This window comes from Physeter macrocephalus, chromosome 14 (genome assembly GCF_002837175.3).
Source record: "Physeter macrocephalus isolate SW-GA chromosome 14, ASM283717v5, whole genome shotgun sequence".
NCBI lineage: Eukaryota > Metazoa > Chordata > Mammalia > Artiodactyla > Physeteridae > Physeter > Physeter macrocephalus.
In genome coordinates this window covers 96,799,001-96,820,635 of record NC_041227.1, presented here as the reverse complement: position 1 = coordinate 96,820,635, position 21,635 = coordinate 96,799,001, and the positions used below count along the sequence as shown (strand labels likewise).

The 21,635-nt window shown below is 41.5% G+C and overlaps 1 protein-coding gene across 2 annotated transcripts in view; it reads left to right on the top strand.

The window, feature by feature from the left end:
• The window catches only part of MYO1D (myosin ID), a 356,895-nt gene that overhangs the window by 84,511 nt on the left and 250,749 nt on the right, over positions 1 to 21,635 (top strand). For both annotated transcript variants that reach the window (XM_024127623.2, XM_024127622.3), the window contains exons 2-4: positions 16,021 to 16,229; positions 18,648 to 18,741; positions 21,172 to 21,337. In XM_024127623.2, coding sequence (XP_023983391.1) covers positions 16,021 to 16,229; positions 18,648 to 18,741; positions 21,172 to 21,337 — 469 coding nt within the window. The remainder of the gene's footprint in view (positions 1 to 16,020; positions 16,230 to 18,647; positions 18,742 to 21,171; positions 21,338 to 21,635) is intronic.

The window sequence follows — 21,635 nt, the reverse complement described above, 5'->3', positions numbered from 1 at the left end:
CTTCCTGGGGCTAATGCAGAAGCATCCTCACTGCTCCACCACCAGGCACTCAGTCTTTTCCACCCCGTGGTCAGAGGGGGCTTGCAAAAAAGCAAATGTGATCAATACTTACAACCCTGCCCTTGAGAGAAAGCCCAGAGCCCCTTCGATGTGCCTGCAAGGCTTGCATACTCTAGCCTCTGCCCTCACGCCCCTGACATCACTGTCCCCTTGCTCTCTCTGCGGTGGTCACACCGTCCCGCTCTGGATTCCACAGGCACGTGTTCTCCCCTCCACCCATGCAGTGGACATTCTGTTGCCTCTTCCCCACACCCCTGTTGAGTGCTGTCCTTCCCATTACCCTGCACTGGGGTGGGGACAGGTCTGCCTGTTTGTTCCTCCACCCATGGCTCCCAGCACAGTGCTTAGAACATGGGCACTAATAATGATTTACTGAATGAATGAATGAATGAATGAATGCAAATAAAATTAAAGACAGCAGTAAGAACATTTAAAGTTACTATTTCTCTACAAGGAATGCCTTACTATATAATAGAACTGTGTTTTGAAAAAGCAATCATAATCTTAAAAGGTATATATCAAAAATAAATTATTTCCATAGGGAGGGAAGGGTAGGGAAGGGAAGGGAGGAAGGAAGGGGAGAAAAGGAAGGAAGGGAGGGAGGGAGGAAGGGAGGAAGGAAATGAATGAATGCATGAATAATTCAGCCAGGCATCTTCAGACCACACTTTCTGGTTGACTACCTTTGGTGTTGCTCACATGAAGAGATGTTGCTCTGGAGAAGAAAACCAAGAGATGAACTCAGGAAGTCTATAAAACCACGCCAGTGGCCCTAGCTAGTTTCCTGTATCCTGTGAAAAGCCTAAACGTTTTTATGGAGGGGTTTTGGCTTAAGAGGGTCCGTCCTAGAAGAACGCTTTCTGTCCATGACGCCTAGCTGGATCACGATTCATTCCACTAACAAAAGTGACCCTTGCCTGAGGGTTAACGCAGCACAGCACAGATACAGCAAGCGGGACAATGGGACCTGAGCGGGGGATAGACACTTCCTGCCATTCAGAGGGCTGGCAGTGCCGCTCGCGGTAAAAATAGGACCTGGTCTTCTGCACCACGTGCCAGTAGTGTGCCTCGGGGTCCATGGTGGAGTGTCTCATTTCTTATCACGGTCCTGGGAGGTGAGGTAGATACTAGCATTGTCCCACCTTTCCGATGAAGAAAGACCCTCTCTAGCAGAGAGGTAAGATCACTTGCCCGTAATCATAGAGCTGGTTGGTGCTAAACCGCCGTCAGGTTCCAGAGCACGCTTTCTTAATTCGCCCTTCTGTCTGCTGTGAGGGTCCAGGTAGGCCTGTGTGCTGCACTGGTGGGCTGAGGTGGTATGCTCAGGCCTTCTCTTCCAAGGCTGCAGTGTGTTAATAAAAAGTCAACATAGAGCATCCATCCTATCTCAGATGCTCGTAAGGCAGTGTAAACCAAGAGGTGCCTAGAATTACCTATATGGAGGTTGTATAATCACATAAATAGCTTAAATGTCAAGTAATTTAATTTTTAGGATGTCTTCTTTGAACCTTCCCACTGCTAGAGATGGATTAGGTATCTTTTCTCTAAGCTTCCATACCATCCTTTCTATCTTGTTGTTGCCTTAAATCTTTTCTGAAACAGCATGTGTGTGTGTATCTGTGTGTGTGTGTGTGTGTGTGTGTGTGTGTGTGTGTGAGAGAGAGAGACAGAGAGAGACAGAGAGAGGGAAAGAGAAGGAGGGAGGGAGGGAAGAAGGGAATGATTTTAAAAATTACGTAATTTTTAGACTCTCTTTTATTATGCTTACCACATGGCCTCGTCTGTTTATGTAAACCTTTTAGTACAACAATGCCATGCCTTATTCTTTGTAACTCGGGCTCCTGGCATAATGCCTGGCACATGGCACTTACTAGTTACTCACATGTTTATGAACACACACAATCAGCAACTAGCAGAGCAGGATTCAAACCCAGGGCTCCAGGGCCGTATAACTCTAAAGCTCGTAATCTTTCCAACATAGTCCCTGCCCATCTCAGGAACATACCGTAACAAAGGGGATAAAACGAATTGACTCCATCACATAGAGACCATGATTTTGCCAGAAGCAGAAACAAGGTGCCGTCACCCTTGGGAGAGATTCTCCCCTAAGAACTGGGGAAGATGAACTGAGCCGTATTAAAGTTGGCAGTAAGTTAATGAGTGTTGCATAAGTTTGGTACACCAGTAAAGAAAGGGATCAAAGTTTTGTGTACTTTGAAAATAAAACTGCAATATAGGCTGTCCTTTTGAAATGGGCCGGCATCATTGGTTGAAAAAACGCACACCCAGGAAACAGAAATCTCATAGATTGTAAGTGGAAGTATAAATTGCTGCAACCTCTTTGGAAAATAAACAGGCAATAATTTATAAATTTAAATTGCAGATAATCCTCTGAATTACCGATTTCAATTCTAGAAATGTTTTCTATAAGTGTATATACACATATGCACAAAGAAATATATGCCAATGTATATATATAGTTGCATTGTTCATAGTAACAAATGATTGGTAATAATCAATTAAATATTTTATTTTATATTCACCCATGAAATGAAGTTCTATACAGGCATTAAAAATGAGGCTTTTCTCTATTTACTTACATGAAGCCATTGCCAAGATATATATTTTTTTAATTAGACAGAAGTCATCCATGGAACAAACTACATGAATGCATATGTGTGTGTATGCCTAAACTATTTCTAGAAGAATTCACAGGAAACCAGTGGCAGTGGTTACCTCTGATGAGGGAAGCTGTGGCAGAGATGAGAGAAATACTTTTCACTACCTATTCATTGTTATCTTTGGAATCTTTTACTAAGAGTCTGTATTGCCTATTCAAAAGTAATAAATGAATAAAATTTAAACCTACTATATAGGGAAGCGTGGAAGTTGGATTTTTATTAGCAACTTTTAATTTTGATATAATTTCAAATTTACAGAAAAATTTCAAGAATACTACAAGAAACTTCCTAGGAGTATACCTTGCATTTAGTTGTTATCTCTCTCTCTCTCTTTTTTTTTTTTTTTTTCTTTCGGCCATTGTGTGTCTCTTGTGGGTTCTTAGTTCCCCAAGCTGCACAAAGAAATATATGCCAATGTATATATATAGTTGCATTGTTCATAGTAACAAATGATTGGTAATAATCAATTAAATATTTTATTTTATATTCACCCATGAAATGAAGTTCTATACAGGCATTAAAAATGAGGCTTTTCTCTATTTACTTACATGAAGCCATTGCCAAGATATATATTTTTTTAATTAGACAGAAGTCATCCATGGAACAAACTACATGAATGCATATGTGTGTGTATGCCTAAACTATTTCTAGAAGAATTCACAGGAAACCAGTGGCAGTGGTTACCTCTGATGAGGGAAGCTGTGGCAGAGATGAGAGAAATACTTTTCACTACCTATTCATTGTTATCTTTGGAATCTTTTACTAAGAGTCTGTATTGCCTATTCAAAAGTAATAAATGAATAAAATTTAAACCTACTATATAGGGAAGCGTGGAAGTTGGATTTTTATTAGCAACTTTTAATTTTGATATAATTTCAAATTTACAGAAAAATTTCAAGAATACTACAAGAAACTTCCTAGGAGTATACCTTGCATTTAGTTGTTATCTCTCTCTCTCTCTTTTTTTTTTTTTTTCTTTCGGCCATGCTGTGTGTCTTGTGGGTTCTTAGTTCCCCAAGCAGAGATCGAACCCGTGCCCTCAGCAGTGAAGGAAATGGAGTCCTAACCACTGGACCGCCAGGGAGTTCCTGTTGTATCTCTTCTAATCTCGATTGTTATTCAGCATTTGTCTGTTTTCTTGACTGCGAAGTTTTCCACTTATTTTGTAGACTATCCTTCAATTTAGGGTTGTTTTGTGTTTCCTCCTGATTAGATTCGGGTTGTGTGTTTTTGGCAGACACCACAGAAGTGATGGCCATGTCCTCACTGCCTTCTACCAGGAGGAACTGTCTTTCTCTGGGTTTTCAGCCCCGAGGCTACAGGAGACACAGCTCTCCTTCAGGGCACATATAGAAGCTTTCGGGTCATTTCATGGCTCTTGAGCTGGGAATTTGAATCCCTGAGGACATCCTTTTCATTCACCACTTTGTCCAGGGATATTAGGATCTCCCAGCCAACTTCCTATACCTGTTACTTTTCCAAGAATGTTTGAAAATATCATATATAGTCACCTAGCTCTTTGTTTCTTACAAAGGTTGATTAGGAGTATCCAATGGAGATTTTTTTCTAGGCGAGTTTATTTTTATTTATTTATTTACATTTTGGCCACGCCTCACGGCATGTGGGATCTTAGTTTCCTGACCGGGGATCGAACCCGTGCCCCCTGCAGTGAAAGTCTAGAGTCCTAACCACTGGACTGCCAGGGAAGTCCCCATGATGGAGATATTGATGTATCTCTATGGCCAGATCACACCATGGACTATCAGTGCTCTCTTTACTACTAGAAATAGAGTCATTAGTGGCTGTAAATCTGATCATATTAGAGAGCCAATTCCAGAACCCCCAGAACCAGTTCAGAAAACTCATCCTGAAACGGGAACCTTCCTGCACTGTTGGTGGGAATGTAAATTGATACAGCCACTATGGAGAACAGTATGGAGGTTCCTTAAAAAACTGAAAAGATGGGCTTCCCTGGTGGCGCAGTGGTTGAGAATCTGCCTGCTAATGCAGGGGACACGGGTTCGAGCGCTGGTCTGGGAAGATCCCACATGCCACGGAGCAACTAGGCCTGTGAGACACAACTACTGAGCCTGCGCGTCTGGAGCCTGTGCTCCACAACAAGAGAGGCCGCGATAGGGAGAGGCCCGCGCACCGCGATGAAGAGTGGCCCCCGCTTGCCACAACTAGAGAAAGCCCTCGCACAGAAACGAAGACCCAGCACAGCCAAAAACATAAATAAATAAACAAATGTGGGGTTTAAAAAAAAAAAACTAAAAAGAGAACTACCATATCACCCAGCAATCCCACTAGTGGGCACATACCCTGAGAAAACCATAGTTCAAAAAGAGACATGTACCACCATGTTCATTGCAGCGCTGTTTACAATAGCCAGGACATGGAAGCAACCTAAGGGTCCATCGACAGATGAATGGATAAAGAAGATGTGGCACATTTGTACAATGGAATATATTACTCAGCCATAAAAAGGAACGAAATTGAGTTATTTGTAGTGAGGTGAATGGACCTAGAGTCTGTCATACAGAGTGAACTAAGTTAGAAAGAGAAAAACAGATACTGTATGCTAACACATACATATGTAATCTAAAAAAGCAGTACTGATGAACCTAGTGGCAGGACGGGAATAAAGATGCAGACGTAGAGAATGGACTTGAGGATATGGGAAGGGGGAAGGGTAAGCTGTGACGAAGTGAGAGAGTGGCATGGACATATATACACTACCAAACGTAAAATAGATAGCTAGTGGGAAGCAGCTGCATAGCACAGGGAGATCAGCTCGGTGCTTTGTGACCACCTAGAGGGGTGGAATAGGGAGGGTGGGAGGGAGACGTAAGAGGGAAGGGGATATGGGGATATATGTATGCGTATAGCTGATTCACTTTGTTGTGCAGCAGAAAATAACACAACATTGTAAAGCAATTATACTCCAAGAAAGATGTGGGGGGGAAAAAAACCTCATCCTTAAAATTCTGTTCCTCTGGAACCACTCCTTTTTAAAAATTAATTAATTAATTAATTAATTAATTTATTTATTTATTTCTGAGTGAGTTGCCTTCGATGGTTGGATGAGGCTCGCACATTGGGGAGGGCACTCTGCTTTGCTCTGTCTGCTGATTCTAATGTAATCTCAACTAAAATGACCCTCACAGACACACCCAGAATAATGTTTGACCAAATGTCTGGGCACCCCGTGACCCACTCAACTTGACATATCAGATTAACCAGCACAGGCACATGCGTTCGTTTGTTTCAATATTGGTGATATTAATTTTGATCAGTTGGTTTAAGTGGTTACAAGAATTATAATTATAAAAATTATTATCTTTCCCTTTTGTAATAAGTGATTTGTGGGGAGATCCTTTGAGTCTGTGTAAATATCCTCTTCCTAGTCACACTTTCAACTCCTTGTTTAGCATACATGGATCATTTTCTAGCTCACATCATTCCTTCTGTATTTCTTAAGTGGCATTCCACTCTAAAGAAGGGCTTTTCCTTCTCTTGTTTCTTTTTTACATTGGTGTGGACTCATAGATTCTTATTTTATCCGAAGGATTATGATGTTCCTAACATTACTTATTTTAATGCTCATGTGGTACTAGATTTGGCCAGGAGCCCATTCAAGCTGGCTGCTCTGGCCTTTTGACATGTCCCCATTGTTCCTTGAGTACTTCCCTACTTTCTGGCTCAACATGCTATTCCAGTTTCATCTTCTATTTTCCCTGTCCAAGCTCTGGAGTCAGCTTTTCCTCCAAGGAGACCTGGGTCCTTTTAGTTAAGAAGGATGGTATTTATAAGCCAACATCTGGGTGCCATTGCTTCTAAGCTCTCTCAGCAGACGGAACTAGGAAATGTATGTGCACATACATCATCCCCCCTTTTATCTCCCATAATCCATAAATTTATACTGAAATCTCCAATTCTAAGTCAACCCGATGTATTTTGTAACTTCCTTCTCTAACAGTGAAAAAAAAGCCTGTCTTGGTTGGAGTTGGTATGTATGGTTCAATCATATTTTCCTGGAATAAAAATTGCTATTTATATCTAGATTATGTGAAGTTTCCCACATGAAGGGAAAGATTATTTTATGTTGGGTCATGGGGATATGGCCCATTTTTAACTAGATGACATCTTGCTATATTTAATACTCCCCCCACCCCAGTTTTTGAAAGTCACAAGGAAATAAGAGAAGTGAAACAAAGTATATAAATAGGAAAAAATGGTAACGATGGCAGGTGATTTAGTTTTGCACACCTGATAGCCTGGATTTTCTCTGTAAGTAGAATGTAAAACCATTTTCTGAGAGAGTAGATAGAGGTGGGCTAAAGGAATTTATTCATTCATTCCTTTATTTTTTCATTCATCAAATATTTAACCACCCCCTATAAGTTCCAAGAGCATGTTGCATGCTGAAGATAAAACAATGATCAAGATAGATATGGTCTGTACTCCCCTGGAGACAGACAATAAACAAGAAACTGCTTGTGGTAAATACTATAAAGGAAACAAGTAAGTGTGAGATGATGGGGGTGGGGTGCAGTTTCGACGGGAAAGAATTTGTTTTATTCTCAGCCAGAGCACACAGTGACCAGGAGTAGTTGGCATGAGGTGAGCCAGTATCTCAATATCAGATTGGCCTGACATTGAGGTTTTCCACGGAAGAGATTTAAGGATAGGAATGCGTAGTTAGATTTATATTTTCAGGTCATGCCTCCTGCTGTATGGAGATTGAAAGGGGTCAGACCAATTAAGACAATACCTGTGACGGGGAAGATACCTGTGACTCCATATTCTTGCTAACATTGTTCACTATAAAACTCTTGATCTGGGCTTCCCTGGTGGCGCAGTGGTTGAGAATCTGCCTGCCAATGCAGGGGACACGGGTTCGTGCCCCGGTCCGGGAGGATCCCACATGCCGCGGAGCAGCTGGGCCCGTGAGCCACAACTACTGAGCCTGCGCGTCCGGAGCCTGTGCTCCGCAACAAGAGAGGCCGCGACAGTGAGAGGCCCGGGCACCGCAATGAAGAGTGGCCCCGGTTCGCCGCAACTAGAGAAAGCCCTTGCACAGAAACGAAGACCCAACACAGCCAAAAATAAGTAAATAACACAACTACTGAGCCTGCGCGTCCGGAGCCTGTGCTCCGCAACAAGAGAGGCCGCGACAGTGAGAGGCCCGGGCACCGCAATGAAGAGTGGCCCCGGTTCGCCGCAACTAGAGAAAGCCCTTGCACAGAAACGAAGACCCAACACAGCCAAAAATAAATAAATAAATTTAAAAAAAAAACAGCTCTTGATCTGTAGGTGAGAAATTGTATCATATTGTTGGTTGGATTTGCATTTCCTTAAATGTAAGTGAAATTGAGACACATTTTCATGGAATTTATTTTGGTATAACTAGTTGCATCAGGTTCCTAGAGTTGCTGCAACAAATTACAACAAACTGGGTGGCTTAAAGCAGTGGGCATTTATTGTCTCACAGTTCTGAAGGCTAGAAGTCCAAAATGAAGGTGTGAGCCGGCCATACTTTCCTCTGAAACCTGTAGAGGAGAAATCCTTCCTTGCCTCCTGCTAGCTTCCAGTGGTGACCATCAGCCTGTGGCATTCCTTGGCTGGTAGCTGCATCTGCCTCTGTCATCACAGGGCATCCTCCCGCAGTATCTGTCTGTCTTCACAGGCATTTTCTTCTTCTTGGAAGGATACCAGTCATACCGGATTGGGCCCGTCTAATGACCTCATCTTGATCACATCTGAAAAACCCTATTTCCAAATAAGGTCACCCTCCCAGGTACCAGGGATTAGGACTTCAACATACCTTTTTGGGGGAACACAGTTCAAGCCACCACACTAATAATCTGCATTTTGTTTATCCAGGTGGCTAGCTCATTTTCTAACACTATTTATTGACCTTTATTATTGCTATTATTGCTGTTTTGAAATGTCACCACTGCCATATACTAAAGTCTTCAGGAATACCAATTATGTCACGTCCGTTATCTCCCACTTCTAGAATTCCTTCTATTTGAATTTTGTTTTTCCATTTCATTTTGCTTACATTTCTCTACCCCTTCTTCTTGGCCCTGGCTATTTTCAGCAGTGCCCATTCCCCTTTTCTTTGTCTTTTAATGTGACCTTCATTTCTTTGGGGTTATTTCCTTGAGCTCTTTCAGTTTATCTCCTTTAAAAAAAAATGGTTTTAAATATGCTTTTGCTCTTTTATAACAATGTTTTCTTTGATCTCTTGGTTTATAGGGCTATATTTTCTTTACATTCTTTGTTTTCATGCAAAAATATTTTTTCATAATTTTTCTCCTTTATGGCACACTTTTTTTTTTTTGTGGGTATTCTAGATCTGCTTTTTGTCCGTCCAGTTCTTTGCCTACTTTTCTCCTTCAACATCTTATCATGGGTGCCATTCTGTTTCACTTTTGATTACTGCCATCTTTGAATAGGTGTGTTTCATTCTGGGTTGGTTAGTTGCTTAAAGATAGTGTGTAGAGGGACCAGTAGATCGCTGAGTTTGGGATCTGTTATTTCTAGACTCCTTCTCACCAACACTCTGCCCTGAAATGGCAAGAAGTTTGCTTGACTAGCAAGCAGGTCCCATACGTACGCCATGAGATTCCTGGGAGGTGAGTTAGCATTACCTCTTTTCGTTTATGAAGATCACCTGCCATAGAGCAGTTGTATCTGCTTTTCCATGTTCTCCTCTCCATTCTGACAGTCTGCTTTTTTGCAAAAACGTATTGAGTAATTTCTACTCATTTCTTCACGTAGCTCCCCCTTGCAGCTTATTCAGAAGTGTCAAACGGGACCTATTTTGTTCCGCAGCCACCTGCATCCTGAGACCCTGCCATTCTTGTCAAAAGACAGTTGCCTTGGCCACTTAGGGACTGCAGCCACTTCTGGAGGACTTGCCTGGGCTTTGCAGAGGCACACGCTCGCTCTTAGCAGCCTTCTTCCATGAGGGCTCGTCTTCCAACACTTCACACCCTTACTTCACAGATGGTGTTTCCGAGTTGTAGCTAGTTTTCTGTTTCCTCATAGGTAAAGTTTTCTTTTCTGGTTTTATTTTGTCCTGTTGATTATCAGAGGGTAGAGTAGGACTAGGGTATCATTAGTCCAGCCTCCTTAAGTGCACACCCCTCAGGTGGTACGTGAAGTTGATAGTGGACCCAACCCCAGAGAACCCGAGTGTTTAGAGATCTGTGGGAGAGAGGAGCCAGCAGAGGAGCCTGAGGAGGAAAACCCAGAGAATGTGGCCGCACAGAAGCCAAGAAAGAATGTGGGGAGGAAATAGGAGTCAGTGTCAGATGCTGCTGGGGCACCAGTAAGATGAGGACGGTCAGCCAGTGGATTTAGCAGTTTCATTGGGAACTTACTTTGGGAAGTTTGATCAAGGTTTACTGAAGTGCTGGACAGGAACCCGGATTGGAGTTGGTTGAGGAGATAATGGAAGACCAAAAAAAAAAGAAAAAGAAAAATGGCACGTGTAGGTGAACATTCCTGAGAAATGTGAACACTAAAAGCAATTTAAGATTGCCTTCGCATTGAAAAGGGAAAGAAAACAGGCCAGGTCAATGTGGTTAAGCATCACCTATTTGAAACGTATGTTCTCATGAAATAAATAGTATTTATTCATGAATAAAAATATTATTAAGTACGTAGTAGACTATTCACAGAGAATTTTCCTCCTGGTGATAAGAGTCCATATAGTTTAAGAAGTCGATCAAGGGTAACACTGAATTCTGTTAGTGGGTGAACTTAGAATCCTCGGGAGTACATTTTGGAATCTCATCATCCAAAATAAATTCCTTTTTCTCTTAAACCCGACTCAAAAGTTAAATATAGTTTTGTCTCTCGTGTTCAGCAAGTGTTCAAATTCTGCCCACTTTCCCTTTGAAACAACTCAAATTTCTCTCTCTCTCATTTCTACTGTTGTTCCTTTCATTGAGGCCCAGCCTTATTGATCTCTTTAGCTAGAAAAGTCTTCACTTTGTTTCTTGTTTCCAGTCACATCAAATTTAGACTTCCTCAGTCTGGTTTTCAAAGCCTGTCGTGTCAGAAAATAACCTAAGTGTCCATCAGGGGATGAATGGATAAAGAAGATGTGGTACATATATACAGTGGAATACTATTCAGCCATTTAAAAAAATCTTGCCATTTTTGAAATGAGGGCATTATGCTGAGTGAAATAAGCCAGAGAGAAAAACAAATACCGTACTATCTCACTTACATGTGGAATCTTAAAAAAAAAAAACAAAAACCCAAGCTCGTAGATACAGAGAACAGATGAGTGATCGCCAGAGGTGGGAGTTGGGGCGGGGGGGATGGGAAATGGGTGAAGGGAGTCAAAAGGTACAAACTTCCAGTCATAAATAAGTCATGGGGATGTAATGTACAGCATGGTGACTAGAGTTAATAACACCGTGTTGCCTATTGGAAAGTTACTAGGAGTTGGGGCGGGGGGGATGGGAAATGGGTGAAGGGAGTCAAAAGGTACAAACTTCCTAAATAAGTCATGGGGATGTAATGTACAGCATGGTGACTAGAGTTAATAACACCGTGTTGCCTATTGGAAAGTTACTAAGAGAGTAGACCTTAAAAAGTCTCATCACAAGAAAATATCTGTAACTTTGTATAATGACAGACGTTAACTAGACTTATTGTGGTGACCATTTCACAGTATATACAAATATTGAACCGTTACTCTGTATGCCTGAAACAAATATAATGTTGCATGTCAATTATACCTCAATTAAAAAAAAATCCTGTCATATCAAATCTGACTCCCTCCTACTTTTCCAACTGTTCCTTGACATTCCCTAGTACACGTTTTTCTGCTCTGGTTAGGCCAGCCTCCTTCCCGTACTTCTAATCTTGCCACATGGTTCTGCCTTCATGCTTAAGTTCATGTTCGCAATTAGCACTTCATTATCTTTAGGATTGTTTTGTGTGTCTTGCCCCACCCCCAGTGTCATACTTCTCTGTAGGGTTGTACACATAGTCTGTCCATGTCTGATCTGAGGGAGCTGCATACATCTTGACTTAGAGGTAATCTTTTATAGAAGCACATGTGCAAATTAATGAGGCTATGTTGTTGTTTTTTGCGGTACGCGGGCCCCTCACTGCGGTGGCCTCTCGCGTTGCGGAACACAGGCTCCGGACGCGCAGGCTCAGCGGCCATGGCTCACTGGCCCAGCCGCTCCGCGGCATGTGGGATCTTCCCGGAGCGGGGCACGAACCCGTGTCCCCTGCATCGGCAGGCGGACTCTCAACCACTGCGCCACCAGGGAAGCCCCGAGGCTATGCTCTTTAAAAAATAAATGTTTCAAGGACTTCCCTGGTGGCGCAGTGGTTAAGACTCCGCACTCCCAACGCGGGGGGCCCTGGTTCGATCCCTGGTCAGGGAACTAGATCCCACACGCCTGCCGCAGCTGAGAGTTCACCTGCCACAATTAAGGAGCCCACCTGCCGCAGCTAAGACCGGAAGCAACCAAATAAATAAATAATTAAAAAAAAATAATAATAGCTGTTTCAGAATTGATGTACAAAAGACTGTTGTTCTCCAGAGGCATAACCTTGGTATTTTCTCCATTGCTACTCACTAATTCAAAAACTTTTTAGAACCTCTTTGTTTCATTCAGAAGCCAGTGAAAATATCCAGCGCATTCAATACATATTTTTAATAAACTCCTTAAAGAAATTGTTTTAAAAATCAATTGCTGTTAAGCTATTTTCACTATGTGGGAGGTTTCAAAGGGAAAAAAAAAAATCTGAACAGAGCGAAGACTACAGTAGCCCTGGTGTTGGGGACGGGTACCAAGAATGGCTTCCTCAAGGAGCTGAGTTTCAGGCTTTTGAAGAAGGAGGGGGGATCTGCCAAGCAGAGGGGGGAAGAAGAGGCAGGTGGAGAAGGGCATTCTAGGCAGAATGGACCCCATGGGCAAACCATGAAGGCATGGTGGCCCTGGGAACTGTAACTGGCTCATTAATGTGAGAGCAAGAGTGACATGGGCTGGAGGGGTGGGAGTGGGCTTGATGTGTGGAAGTGTGTGGAGTTAGGAGGGTCCAGTGGAGAGAAATGTGGAGGCCAGAACACAAAAGACTTGTGTGCCCTACTGTAGTTTGTATATTACCCTTCAGGGTTCCATATCAGAAGGAGCTTGTTGTGGTCTTCTTTGCCACCATGGTACCTGTTTTTAGTATCTTACCTATCACACTATGTCATTATTTATTTATAATACTTCCCTGCTCTTTATTCCTTTTTTAATCCCCAGGGTCACACCCAGTGCCTGGCACAAAGTAGATATTGAATAATGAATTATAAAATTTATGAAACCTGAAATATTTCCACTATGCAGAATGAATGATAAAAGTTTGTCATAAAAGGTTTGCACACAGAGGTCCTAGAAATGCCTTCCTTGGTCTCTTGTAAGAGGTGGTATCACGCATTTGTCATCTAGGATAATTAACTGCCATTCCTCCTAGAGGCAAACCAAAGAGGTGAGGATTACCTAAGTGCTCGCTTACTTCATACCCTGAGGCTCTCCAAAGCAAACGGAAATCTTGGGTTGGTGTTAAGGTGTATACTGACACCATCTAGTGGTGATTTTGAGACCTAACCGAATTGAAAGTTTCGTCTTCAACAACCAAACTTTTGTGGAAACATTGTATTTAATATCGTACTTTGTTAAGCCTTTGCCACTGTCTTCAAGTTCATAGCTACTCAGTGGATGGTTTTATCTATTGTGTTTTACAAAGATGCTCAGAAGTTTTGATAAACAAAACATTCTATTTGAAATAAAATGGAATTTCAGAGAAAGTGCATGATTGGACGGACCTGGAATCTTAGAACAACATTCTAATCGCATATGTTATCTGCTGTCTCTTAGTCACAGAGTTTCAGACTCATGAGGCAATTTTTTTTTTCTAACATCCTTCTCCTCTTTATTTTTCTGTTTGGACAGTGTTTTTTCAAACTAAAGAATTTTGTCCTTTCAATTCTTATCTTTGAAGATAGCTGTCGAGCATGTCCTTCAAATTTTCAGGTTAAGCCAGAAAGGCTTAGCTTCTTATTATTTTTGTGGGTCTTTGAACATGAGTTATGTAGACATGTTGCTTATGACTCGTGTTGATTGACTGCTGAGGCAGGGAATCGAATTAGGATCACTGCATTAATTCCTCGTGTGTAGGGATTGCTGTGATTTTCGTAGCAATGTTAATAAAATAAAAGCATTCGTTAAAAATCTCCTTCATGCAGAACATAATTGGATGCGTAAGATTAATTGCTTTTTTTTTTTTTTTTTAAGTACTCAATGCCAGAGGGACGGAAGTGTATAATTATCTCCTCTTTTACAGGTGAAGGAGGCTGAAACTCATGGAGGTTAAGCAGCTTTCATAGGCTCGCTGCTCTTAAGTTTGCAGCGTGAGCCTTTGGACTCAGGTGTCAGGGATTCCAGGGTTGGTGCATTTAGCTACCATGTAAACTTTCTGTCCAACAATGGGGAGGATGCATAGGAAAACCACAGGAGAAAAATGCACAGAAAACCTTAAAGTGGTCAATACCTCTTATCTAAACATACACTAACTACTTGATAAAAATCTTGGTCTTAATTTATTGTTGACATTATCAGCATGTTTGTTTCCACTCCTAATTATAGCCGACAGCCTTCATTCCAGTGTAAAGGGAGTTTAAGGGTCTTGCCCTTTGGTCTCAAATGCTTTTAGTTATTTCTCTGCTGCAGTGACCCTACAACAGGAGTGCTCAGAGACCCGGCCGTTGTCCATGGACCAGCATTCTCCCGTCCTGGTGCTCCCTTCTCCCAGCTCTTGGAAGCGAGCTCTCTCTGCCTCTGCCTCTCGGCAGGTGGAGAGTGTAGTGGCAGCCACTTGTGTAGAAACGTCCACTTGGGTGTTGGCCTCGCTCTGGTTCATATGTGTTTATATGTGTGAGTTAATGTATCAATGGTAAATATATATGGGTTTTCTAAATTTTATATTGAATTTTTTCTTTGCAGATATAGACACGTGGGCTTCCCTGGTGGCACAGTGGTTGAGAGTCCGCCTGCCGATGCAGGGGACACAGGTTCGTGCCCCGGTCCGGGAGGATGCCACATGCCGCGGAGCGGCTGGGCTCGTGAGCCATGGCCGCTGAGCCTGCGCGTCCAGAGCCTGTGCTCCGCAACGGGAGAGGCCACAACAGTGAGAGGCCCGCGTACAGAAAAAAAAAAAAAAAAAAAAAAAAAAAAAAGTAGACACGTGATTTTGCACAATTGGAGTCATATCATGTATGCTGGGGTTTTTTTTTCTTTTTTTACTCTTTTTTTCTTAGTTCCTCTGGCTTTCTTCTAACTGCCCACATGGCCTTTCTCCTCATCACCCTACTGTATGTATTTAAAAATATGTAAGACATAATATGCAGCCTTCCATATTTTTCCATGCTCATGTAATCATTTACAAAATATATTTATGTACAATTTATATACATGTACAGGGTGGATTTTTAGCTTCTTATATGTGTGAGTGGTGGGATCATGTTATACTTTTAAAAATACACATACCTTTCAACCAGCCATCCCATTCCTGGGAATCCGTTTCACAGAAATAAAGGCACTGATTTGTAAGATTATGTGCCAAGAGTACTTTCTACAATATTGTTCATAATAGCAGGAAGGATAGGGGGATGATTGAATAAATAAGGGTATATCTGCACTGTGGAATTTTAGGCAGTCATTTTTTTAAAAAGCGAATTCGATTTATGCCAGAAATGTCTCCTCTACCATTCTCTCTGGTATGGATTTTGCTGTTTTTATTCCTTTACTGACATTTTAGTGGGATTTCAAGAGGGAGAAGAAATAAACGTATTTGGACAATTTTCTTTACAACTGAAAATCTGACTAAATGGATTTCAACACCTGCTCCAGCTTCTGTTATCTTTTTCCTCCTAGAGCTCTAAGGTTGTCTTCAACTCTTTTTATGTCTTACCCTTCTGTATTTTGGAAATTAGGAAATCTCCAGCCTCCAAAATATTAAATTCTTTCTTCACTCTTGGCTTATAACCCCTACTGGTCTTTTCTACCAGCAGCATCCAAAGAAACCCAGCCTCAAGCATTATCTCTAAAAGTAAACTCAGAACCGTGAAATGTCAGTTCAGAAATAGTTCCTGGGACGTTTGGATTTTCTTGGAAATAAGAGACTCATAGGAAAGAAATAGCATCTCTGTATAACCACAGCTCCATCTTCCTTTTCTTTGGCTTCTGTGCAGATTTGAAAAAGGGCGCATCTACACATTCATTGGAGAAGTCGTTGTCTCTGTGAATCCCTACAAGCTGTTGAACATCTATGGGAGGGACACAATCGAGCAGTACAAAGGGCGTGAACTGTACGAGAGACCTCCGCATCTTTTTGCCATTGCCGATGCTGCTTATAAGGCTATGAAGAGGCGATCAAAAGACACTTGCATTGTGATATCAGGTATTTAAGGAGTCCCTGTTCTTCCAAGGTCAATATGTATTTAACTTACTTGGTACTCAAGGGTCCAAACGGTAGATTAGGTCTTTTTTGAAGTTAAAAGCTTAAGTAATTTTATAGGAGAAAAAAAATGTAATGCCAGATTATTTCTGAGCATCTGCTAATCTTGGTTCATTTACACATTATATATTATGTTTGGATGGACTTCTGGTCAATTTTGTAGACTGAGGCGACATGGGAAATTCATTCTCCCATCTCAAACACGGAAAACTACTGGATAAAAATCTAACAAAAATTATTTTAAATAATCACAGAATGAAACCAGGAAAATGAAATCCTGAGGTACCAAAAAGGAAGAATGAACTCCAAGTCAGACTGGTGAACGGGAGCTAGTGACCAGGGACATACAGAGGCCTGGGGGCTGGAAACAGGCTCTCAGAGCTGGGGGCCAGAGCTTTAAAGGCTGCAGAGAGGGAGACAGGTGACAGACCCTGGGTGCCCAAGCACGGGAGCCGAGCCCTCTCTAAAGCTGAGCTCTTCAAGGAATCTTGTGTAGTGAGTTGGGAACAAGAAAATATCTGCCCACTGACCCAGGATACCCTCTCCCAAACTGTAGGACTTTTTTTTCGTGCTAATAATACCTCATATTTGCATGAGTGGCTGTCTACTTTTACACGGCTTTGGTGATCTTTGTTCCATTTTGGTTATCAGTGCAGCTCTCTGATTGGTAAGTAGGACAGTTGTGTTTCTGCTTCACAGATGAGGATATTAAGGGTCAGAGAAGTGAGGCAACTTAGTGTTGGAGTTGAAGAATTATATCCTAAGGCTACATTTTATTAAAACAAATTTTGAAGGCGATATTACTGCCTGATTGTAAAAGGTGGCGGGGTAGAGCGGGAGGCAATTTTATAAGTGTATAAAGTGATAGCAAAAAGTCCCTTTCCCTTGAATACCTCTTTCCCCCCAGAATTCTAGCAGTAACGCCTGTGAACGATAAAGCATTTATCCTTTTAAACATTTTCTCTGTGTGTACAAATACGTATAGTCACACATGCATATGTAATCATAACTATAGAATTATAGAATTATGTCATAACTGCTATTACATAACTTGTTTTTCCATTTAACAATGTCTAGTGGACATCTTTTCATTAGAGTGCCTATAGAAGTAGTGCATTCTCTAACAGTTGTGTAGTATGCCATTGAATAGTTGAATCGTAATTTATTTGCTCAATCCTCTACTGATGGGCATATTATTTTCAGATTTTAGCTATAACACATAGTGTAGTCTGCAGAAATAGTCTGAAAACCTTTGAAGGTTTTCATTGGATTATATTAGTATTTTTAGTATTTCCAGAGTATAAAATTCTACAAGTGGAGTTTTGGGTCACAAGGGATAAACATTTAAAACTCTGGGTTGATAATTATAAACTTATCCTTCTTCCCCTCCTTATGTCACTTGTCATGCTTTTTCTGTGACACCATATGTCTGGAGCTTGCTGCTCTTGTTTTGTTTTTTCACTAAAATTGCTCTAATTTTCTGAAAAAATTATTTCATCCCCATTTTTTTTTTTTTTGCGGTACGGGGGCCTCTCACTGTTGTCGCCTCTCCCGTTGCGGAGCACACGCTCCGGACGCACAGGCTCAACGGCCATGGCTCACGGGCCCAGCCGCTCCGCGGCATGCGGGAGCCTCCCGGACCGGGGCACGAACCCGTGTCCCCTGCATCGGCAGGCGGACTCTCAACCACTGCGCCACCAGGGAAGCCCCCCGTTAAGATTTTTTAAAACTCTGCCATAGAAAACAAAGTTATATTAATTTTGCCTTGGCCACTGTTTGTCACTTTCTTGTTTCTTTTCCACTGGACTTCAGAGTCACTAAGTACTAAGACTTTAAGGAATTAGTTTACCACGTTTTATCCCCTCGAGAGAGATATATATTTTTTTTTTTCTTTTTTTTTTTTTTTTTTTGCGGTACGCGGGCCTCTCACTGCTGTGGCCTCTCGCGTTGCGGAGCACAGGCTCCGGACGCGCAGGCTCAGCGGCCATGGCTCACGGGCCCAGCCGCTCCGCGGCATGTGGGATCTTCCCGGACCGGGGCACGAACCCGTGTCCCCTGCATCGGCAGGCGGACTCTCAACCACTGCGCCACCAGGGAAGCCCCCTCGATATTTTTACTAAGTAAATCTTGATCTGTAATCTGTTATTTTGCTTCTACAATAGTTTTAATTTTTTCAACATGTTCAGATCTGTTAGAACCAATCCCATATCGACAGGATGAAATAACTCAAAAAACCCCCCAAACAATGAAACATAAGGGATTTCAAATGAATAACTAATGTCAAAACTTGAAATTATTCTATTAAAAATTATTCCCCTTGGTTTAAGTTGTAATCTTAAGCCTTGCACAATTTTTCCCCAGGGGAAAGTGGAGCTGGTAAAACGGAAGCCAGTAAGTACATCATGCAGTACATTGCGGCCATCACCAACCCCAGTCAGAGAGCGGAGATTGAAAGGTAAGGGCAGTCTAACAATGGGAGGAAGTTCTCACTGGAGCCTCATTTTCTATACAGACTGGACTAGGTTAGGCCTAAACTCTGATATGCATGGAGTGTTTATTAATGGTTAAATTACTTTGATTCCCTTCCTGCATACTGTCCCTGTACTTTTATTTATATCCCTCGATTTCTATATTTGTTTTTAATAGAAAGATACTGCTAAGGTGATTCTAGTCTGTCACCGCTGCCTTCAGTGTTATGTGTGCTCAGCAAAGATGTTATACTTTACTGGTAGTTGTATTGTTCAAGCTCTCACAGGTTTCTTGCTCTTTCTACTATACCAGCATCTTTTGTAAACTGTGTTCTACACTCCCTAGAGTGAAAGGGGGACTCTGGGAGGCAGATCCATGCTGTTCCATCATTGCTAGAAGCAGAACCTTGGTATTAGAAGCTCTGAATAGGGTTCATTTCCTGAACGGGTTTCAGGCCGCATCATGCTCTGCTCACAGCAAGATGAGTGATAAAGCGGGTACGCACTGTTTGGGGCCCAGTGTTCAGCAGAGTGTCTGGTACGTGGTATTTACGTAGTAAGTATGTAAGGAATTCAGGGATGGGGTTTTTTTTTAAATAAGAAAGTAGGAAGTGTGGCTATAAAGCAACATGACTTGACTTCCTTATGTGGTGTGGACTTTTTGAAGAGGAAAAAATAAGAGCTTTCCAAAGTTGCTACTTTGAGGCTCAGTATTTATTTACAGAAGAGTCACATTCCGTATATACATCTCAATCTTCAGTTTTATGAATAGAGAGAAAGGATGCTGGGTTGGTCTGAAAGCAGAGAATTTGGACTAGACTCCCCTGCACGAGTAGAATTGGGCTAGATTGCCAGGTCAAAAGAGGTATTTTTCTTAATAGTGATACATCCGCAATTCTGACTTTGCAACCTAACAGGACAAGAACAAGGATATAAGTAAGTATTAAAAATTTCCTTTGGAGCTGAGGAGAGTAACTGGCTGAGAACTAAATTAATTTTATTTCTAAACCCAGTTGGTACACTGGAGTAAGGCGTATTTACATTTACCAGTTTATTTATTTTTATTATTATTATTTGGCTGTGTTGGGTCTTCGTTGCTGCATGCGGGCTTTCTCTAGTTGCAGCGAGCGGGGGCTCCTCTTCGTTGCGGTGCGCTGGCTTCTCATTGCAGTGGCTTCTCTTGTTGCAGAGCACGGGCTCTAGGTGTGCGGGCTTCAGTAGTTGCGGTGCGTGGGCTCAGTAGTTGTGGCTCGTGGGCTGTAGGGTGCAGGCTCAGTAGTTGTGGTGCACGGGCTTAATTTCTCCGTGGCATGTGGGATCTTCCCGGACCCGGGCTCGAACCCGTGTCCCCTGCATTGGCAGGCAGATTCCAAACCACTGTGCCACCAGGGAAGCCCCATTTACTAGTTTTTTAAGAGCATATCTTACCACAGTTTATAGACACTTTCCATTATTAACCATAAGCAAGCAGTTTCCCTTGCCCCAATTATAAGTATACTTTCATTCGTGAGGAGATAAATTTGTAGGGTCACTTACAGTGGTAGTGGAAGGACCAGGGGATCCGGTACATCAGGTTATTTTGGCCATATGCCCATATAAGAGGAATTTTGTCCGTGAAATAGAATCAAAGACATAAAGCCTAGAATGAAGTTAAAATATATCCACTGGGAAAGACTGCTCTGTAAAGAGTTAGCATTCATCCAGTAAAGAATGACTTAAATACCTGGTATCAAAGAGAGATTCCATACAGCTTCAAACGAAATGATGAGCAGTTTCTAAACTAATCAAGACCACATTTATGATGTATTAACCAAATGCAGTAAATTTCACTAGGCTTTATAAGCAAGAACTTTAAAAAATGGAATCATTTTCTGTATCACCCGTTCTTTTCAGAACATCTCTTTTTAAGATTTTTCTTTATGTAAATAAAATATGTTCATTTAAAAGAAAAACTAAAATTTACAGCATGATGTAAAACATGAAAGTTCCCTGAAATTCCACCCTACATACCCCATCAACCTAGGTAACCATAGTGAAGTGTGCTGTCCCCTCCAGATTTGTAAGCATTTAATAACACGTGTGTGTGCGCACACACACATGCCCCCACACGTGTGCACCCACACACACACAAATCCTGCAATACATATTATTTTGCAGCTTCATCTCTCGTTCATTAATGTATTCTGCACATCTTTCTATGTCACTACATATTATACTGGGAAACAAAAATTTATTTTTATCCATCCCTATTGGTGGACATTTAGGTTGTTTGTAATATATATATTTTTTGATGTTACAAACAATGATACAGTCAGCATCTTTGTACACAAATTTGCATGTCTTTTAATGAAATTTAGCTTCTTTAAAGTCCCAGCCTTTAAAACTTTTACAGTGATTTTCATTTATCTGTGTTAAAGAGTGAAGAATATGTTGCTTAAGTCCAACTGTGTCTTGGAAGCTTTTGGAAATGCCAAAACCAACCGCAATGACAACTCAAGCAGGTTTGGAAAATACATGGATATCAACTTTGATTTCAAGGGGGACCCTATTGGTGGACATATCAATAACTACTTACTGGAGAAGGTAAAAAGTGCTTAATTTCTGAGGGTAATGTTTGCAAATGCTGATTTTTTTTTTTTTTTTTGGCCTGGAATTGTTTTTTCAAATTGAGTTATAATTAACCTACAATATTAGTTTCAGGTGTACCATGTAGTGATTCAGTATTTTTATACATTCTAAAATGATCACCACAGTAAGACCAGTTACCATCCATCACCATACAGAGTTTACAGTATTATTGACTATATTCCCTATGTGTACATTACCTCCCCGTGACTTATTTATTTTGTAACTGGTTGTACTTCTTAATCCCCTTCAGCTA